General features: G+C 35.1%; 1 protein-coding gene across 1 annotated transcript; it reads left to right on the plus strand.

Moving 5' to 3' along the window:
- Positions 1 to 784: 784 nt before the first annotated feature.
- Positions 785 to 3,616, plus strand: LOC139900272 (uncharacterized). The gene is made up of 6 exons (XM_071883060.1): positions 785 to 1,029; positions 1,263 to 1,476; positions 1,590 to 1,700; positions 1,874 to 2,362; positions 2,965 to 3,054; positions 3,524 to 3,616. The coding sequence occupies exons 1-6, from the start codon at positions 785 to 787 to the stop codon at positions 3,614 to 3,616; spliced, it is 1,242 nt and encodes a 413-aa protein (XP_071739161.1).
- The last annotated feature ends 3,518 nt before the right edge of the window (positions 3,617 to 7,134 follow it).

Consider the following 7,134-nt stretch of genomic DNA (forward strand, 5'->3'; position numbering starts at 1 on the left):
TTATAACACACAAGACTTGGTGTCATCATCAAAACAAAGTGTTTAACATTTGAATATTAATATTGGAATACTAAACAGCGTATTCTAACGAAACAATACAGACAATACATGCATACTCTATGTACCGCAGACGAAGCAATAAAGTTACAGTGAATCTTAGGGGTGCTGAACTTGATAACAGATGGGTTGTATCATATAATGCTATCCTTCTTGCCAAATATGATTGTCATATGAATGTAGAAATTTGTTGAAATATAAAGGCTGTTAAATATATATACATGTACATATGCAAGGGTTGTGACAAAATAAGCTTCACTGTATTGCCTAATAAAGAGTCCACGTTGATCGACGAGATAGATCAATACCAGTCACGTACGTGGGTCTAACCTCCTGAGGCAGCATGGAGAATCTTTAGATTTCCATTGAGCGAAATAAAGCCGGCTATTATACATTTACAGCTACAACTTGAAAACTATCAGCCCCTCACCTTTAAAAAGAAAGAGAGGTTACACAGTGTAATGCAGAATCCGGCTCAACGAAAAACCATGTTAATTGAATTCTTTTATATGAATAAAACTGATCCAGCAGCGCAACAACTACGGTTGATCTACTCTCAGTTCCCGGATCATTTCGTTTGGATGCAGGATAAAAGATACAGGAAAAATAGGAAACTTGGAAATCTATAGGACGTATCGTACTTACTCATCCAAGTGAAGGCGAGAGGTATTACTTGAGAATACTCCTATCAAAGGTTCACTGTCCTACATCATTTGATGACTTAAGAATGTGTGACGGGGTAAGGCCGGCTAATTTTCGAGAGGCATCATTATTGGGAGGTTATCTGGCTGACGATAATAGTCAGTATATATGTCTACAAGAAGAATATGTTTTCAACATGCCTTATGAACTTAGAAGGCTTCTTGCCACCATACGCATTTATTCATGTCCGAATAATCCTCAAGAACTATGGCTGTCTTTTGAGAATCATTTTGTTGCAGATTTTATAACATGTCACCAGATGACACGCAGGTTTGCAACAACGAATGCACTACGAGAAATCAATGGTTTCTTTTAATCCATGGGTAAGAACATTCAAGATTTCAATCTTATTCCCCGGGATCTCTCATGTGTAGACATTGAGGATGAAACAAGGGAGATTAGCGCCGAGAAAAGCATACTTGTGTCGAGAAAGATTTAGGAGCAATATTGACCCTTAACGAGAAACAGAAATTTGCATTTGAAACAATCATTAACAAACTTAGCTCCAACGAAAGCGGCACTTTCTTCGTCAATGGCCCAGGCGGTACGGGTAAAATTTACGTGTACAGAGCTCTTCTAGCAAAAGTTAGGTCAGGCGTTCATATTGTACTAGCCACTGCTACATCAGGACTAGCTGCATCTATATTACCTGGAGGTAGAACTGCTCATTCAAGATTCATAATTCCATTAGACTTACATGAGGGAACAGTTTGTAGGGTTAGCAAACAAAGTAGTCTAGCAACTATAATTAAATAAAGTAAATTAACAATTTGAGATGGGGCCCCGATGGCGAAAATAGTTGCTATTGAAGCTTGAGTGATCTTCTACAGGATCTTATAGACAACAACGCACTTTTTGGAGGTAAGGTTGTTGTTCTCGGTGGAGATTTTAGGCAAACACTACAGGTTGTACCTAAAGGAAGTAAAAGCGAAACGTTAGCTGTTTGTTTAACTAAATCTTTGTTGTAGCTGTCGCTCACTATACTACGCCTAAAGGAAAATATGTGAGCAAAACTAGATCCTTTTTTCACCAAATTTCTATTACACATTGGCAACGGTACAAACGCTTCACCCACTGATCACACCGTAAAATTCCCCTTTCGATGCTCATTCAGACTCCCCAAACTGATAACTCATTAAATGCCCTCGTTGACTACATTTATCCAAACATTCATCTGGAATCAACAACCACTCCATCAAATTTAAATCGCGCCATTTTAACTACTAAAAACACGTTCGCTGACGACATCAACAATATCTCAATTGAAATATTCCCAGGTGAAGAGAGGGACTATAATAGCTTTGACGAGACTACAGACCCAAATGACCAGAGTCAATATGAGGACCTCCTACATTCACTAACACCAAATGGTATGCCACCTCACAAACTTATGTTGAAAGTTAACTCACCCATAATAATGTTAATAAACTTAAACCCCACGGAGAGGCTATGCAACGGGATCAGGTTAATTTGCAAACAGTTGGAAAGAAATGTCATAAACGCTGAGATTACCTTCGGAGATTTTGCTGGTAAGCAGGTCTTTATCCACAGAATTCCTTTACAACCTTCAACTGATGAACGAGTTACGGTTCCATTCAAAAGGGTATAATTTCCAATAAGGTTTTTCTTTGCAATGACCATTAACAAAGCCCAAGGCCAAATGCTAGCCATCATCGGTGTCTACCTTAGGGAACCCATTTTCCCTCACGGCCAACTATATGTCACCCTGTCGCATGCAAAAACAAGCAAACACACAAAAGTCCTTATCAAAACATCTATTAACTCTGCTGTTGTCGGAATAACAAAGAACGATGTTTACAAAGAAATTTTGAAATTGTCATTATATTAACAGATAAATATGTATGGGTTGAAGCTCCGCAAGAATATATGGAAAGAACAATGACGTGGAGCATACTGTTGAGCTTAGTGTTGAGCTTATGTAAATGAAACCGGTAAAATGAAACCTCCTCATCTTTACCAATTTGTGACTATAAAAATCATTGGGTTATCACTATAAAATTCTCGTAGGTAGGTGTAATTCTTCCCCTTTTGTACCTTCTTTATATTCAATATTTAAAAATCTTGTTTCCTTCTGTCTTCTTACAAATAGCAGATGTTGGTGTTGGGATATGGGTTATACTATACCTTAAAATTAGTAACTTCAATTTGGTATTGTCCTGCTAATTTGAGTATCTTATGTTTCAGAGTGTTTTAACTGAGCCAATTATGTGTTCTGTCTACAGAAAAGAAAATGGCTCTGGGTCATTTTTCATTCTTGATAATGATTCATACCAGGTTAGTGTATGGAAAACCATAATCCCTGCTGTTTGGTTTGTTTGTATTTAGGAGTCATGTTATTTAACCAATGTTGTTCATGGTCTTACTACGATGACCTATGGTTAACCTCTATTGAATTGTGGCATAATGAATTGTAATTGTTATATCCAAGATGTCTCACATTTAGATTAGTTCATTACCACTCTTTCTTACAAATTAAACTATTTTAGAAAAATTGTACAGTGCATCTGCTATGGTGAATAATTAACAAGCACAAATGAGATAATCCCTTCATTAAAATCGCAAGCAACAAATGATGATTCCTCTCAAGTAGTCGATGAAAATGTTAAGAATCCGTATATGATAGTATTGAAGAAGCAGAATCAATGTTTTCAAAAAGTGGTTCTATAAACTACGAGGTCTTTTTTCGGTCCCCTTTTGTTGTTTTATTGTGATTTGTAATGAAATTAATTTGTGTGATATAAAGGAACATCATGATTGTCTCTCTTCATGCTTTAAGGGTATATATCGAGCTACACTCACTCAAAAGATTACTATTAGTCTTGATAATAGAGGATAGCCTCTTAAAAATGTTAGCATATCTAAGATTGTTATTAGACATTAACCTTATATTATGTAAACTTATTTACTAAGAAAACTTAACTATTAAGTATTCTTAACTATTAAGATACTTAGCTATTAAGTATTCTTAGCCATTAAGTATTCTTATTCATTAAGGATACTTAGCTATTAAGTATTCTTATCCATTAAGGATACATAGATATTTTAGTTTCCTTAGTTGTTAAGAAATTATCGATATTCGTGATACTTACCTCTTAAATTTTCTTAGAGGTTAAGAAAGCTAGTTTTGTAGCCTATAAATAGGAGTTGTAATCAAGAGTTGTATAAGATAACAAATCTTCAAATAATACACTCAATCTTCTAATTATTTCTATTCTACACGTCCATTATTTATTATAATCTACTTAGCAATAAAGTCTTGCTATTTTAATCTTTAGCAATAAAGTCTTGCTATTTTAATCTTTCAAGTGTAGATTTCTACTCTATTCTTGAATAATTACAGTGGTATCAGAGCTCTCTTCTTAAAGGGTTGTTTTATTCACGATAAAGAAATCTTTTACTAGACATGGCATCTAGTTCAACTGCTCCAGCAATTCCAACATTTAATGGGTTGCATTATCACATTTGGACAGTAAAGATGAAGACATATTTAAAGTCTCAAGGTTTATGGAAGGTTGTAGAGACTGAAAAAGATCCTCCAGCACTCAGAGCAAACCCAATTGTTGCTCAACTAAGAAATTATGAAGAAGAGTTGCTGAAGAAAGATAAGGCACTAGCCTGTTTACATTCGGGACTTGTTGATCAAATTTTCACCTCAATAATGGACTTGAACACACCAAAAGCCGTGTGGGATAAAATCCAGATACCTATGAAGGTTCTGATAGAGTAAAAGATGTCAGATTATTGACACTCAGACGAGAGTTTGAATTGTTGAAAATGAACGATGATGAACTTGTGAAAGATTATTCATCACGAATAATGGAGGTTATTAATCGAATTAGACTTCATGGTGATAAGATCTTAGACCAAAAAGTTGTGGAGAAAATAATGATAAGTGTTCCTCAAAAGTTTGAAGCCAAAATTTCCGCAAAAGAAGAATCTTGTGATGTTAGCATGCTTACGGTTTTTAAACTAACCAGCAAGCTTCAAGCACAAGAACAGAGGGTCTCTATGAGATTTGAAGAAAAGGTTGAAGGTGCTTTTCAAGCGTCTTTCAAAAATAACAAGGCTGGAAATTCAAGACAAAACACGTACAAGAAAGAAATTTACAAAGGTACTTTCCCTCCATGTAAAGTTTGTCAAAATACAAATCATCAAGAAGTTGATTGTTGGTTCAAAGATAAACCAAAATTTAAGTGCAATTTTTGTAAAATGTTTGGACATATTGAGAAATATTGTAGAGTAAGGAAAAATTGGGGCCAAATAAAGGAACTTCAGTTGGCAAATGTCTCTGAAGAAAATCAAGAAGCAACTGAACACTTGTTCATGGCATCGCATGTCGATTACAAGTAGAGATGTGACTATTGATGAAGGAGCCTATTGGGATTGGAATATGAAAGTAGTTAAAAGGCATGAAGCTTCTATTTCAAATCTCTAAAATGAATCTCACTATGATGATCCAAAATTTGATGTCGAAAACACAACTGACACCGGAGTTTTGAGTACCAGAAAAATTGCTGATGTTTACAAGTCTTGTAATCGCGTTGTTATGGAGCCCGAAAGCTATATTGAAGCTTCTAAACATGATGAATGGAATGAATCCATGAAAGCAGAACTTCAAATGATTAAGAAAAATAAAATATGGAAGCTTGTTGATTTGCCAAAGGGTAATAATGCAATATGTGTCAAACGGGTGTTTAGAACTAAGTTTCAACCTGATGGTTCAGTTCATAAACACAAAGCAAGATTGGAAGTGAAAAGGTATTCTCAAATTGCCAGTGTGGATTTTAGAGATACTTTCGCTCCAGTTGCTCATCATGACGTGATCAAGTTATTGTTAGCTGTAGCTGCTCAACGCAATTTGAAAATTCATCATCTTGATGTGAAATCTACATTTTTGAATGCTGAACTTGAAGAAGAGATTTATGTAAAGAAACCTCAAGGCTTTGAAGTAGCCAGCCAAGAAGATAAAGTATACAAACTATATAAGGCACTTTATGGTCTAAAGCAAGCACCGAGGGCTTGGTATTCTAAGATTGATGCTCATTTGATAAATCATAATTTCATGAGGAGTTCAAATGAATCAACTCTTTACGTAAAACAATTAAATTCTCAAGAAGTACTGATTATTTCTCTTTATGTTGATGATTTACTTGTGATCAGGAGCAACGATAATCTTGTTGAAGAGTTCAAGAAATAAATGCAATCGAAATTTGAAATGTCAGATTTGGGACTCGTGTATTATTTTCTTGGCATGAAAATTAATCAACAAACTAGTGGTGTTCATATATCTCAGAAAAAAATATGCAAGTGACATGCTCAAGAGATTCAACATGTTTTCATGCAAACCAGTCACATCACCACTTTTTTAAATTGCAAGTTGTCTAAAGAAGATGGAGAGAAGATAGTTGATCGACTCTATACAGAAGTATTATCAGGAGTCTGTTATATTTGACAATCTCAAGACCCGATTTAGCTTATGCAGCTAGTTTCTTATCAACGTTTATGACTTCACCAACTAGTTCTCACTTGGGAGCTGCCAGGAGAGTCTTAAGATACTTAAGGTTCACTCGATATGGGGATTATATTCGACAGAAACAAAGATTTGAAAATTGAAGGATATTTTGATAGTGATTGGGCTGGAAGTGTTGATGATATGAAGAGTACTTCTGGTTATGTTTTCAATCTTGGTTCAGGTGCATAGGTGCATTTTGTTGAAACTCAAAGAAGCAAAGCGTTGTCGCACAATCTACTGCAGAGGCATAATATATTGCAATCGCGGCTGCTGCCATGCTGTTTAGATAAGAAAGCTGTTGTCCGACTTGGATCTTACTCAAGACAGTCCAACAATCATCTATTGTGATAACAAGTATGCTATTGCTATAGCACAGAATCCAGTGCAACACGGAAGAACAAAACACATCAATGTCAAATATCATGCTATTCGAGAAGCCGAGAAGAACGGAGAAGTCATGCTGAAATACTGCACCTCCGTAGATCAATTGGCAAATATGCTTACAAAGTCCTTCACGGGAATGAAGCTAGATCAATTGAAGACTCGATTAAGGATACTTAGCTATTAAGTATTCTTATCCATTAAGGATCCATATATATTTTAGTATATCCTTAGTTGTTAAGAAATTATCGATATTCGTGATACTTACATCTTAAGTTTTCTTAGAGGTTAAGAAAGCTAGTTTTTTTAGCCTATAAATAGGAGTTGTAATTAAGAGTTGTATAGGATAACAAATCTTCAAATAATACACTCAATCTTCTAATTATTTCTATTCTACACTTTCATTATTTATTCTAATCTACTTAGCAACAAAGTCTTGCTATTTTAATCTTTAACAACAA

The sequence above is a fragment of the Rutidosis leptorrhynchoides genome, chromosome 1 (assembly GCF_046630445.1).
Source record: "Rutidosis leptorrhynchoides isolate AG116_Rl617_1_P2 chromosome 1, CSIRO_AGI_Rlap_v1, whole genome shotgun sequence".
Lineage (NCBI taxonomy): Eukaryota > Viridiplantae > Streptophyta > Magnoliopsida > Asterales > Asteraceae > Rutidosis > Rutidosis leptorrhynchoides.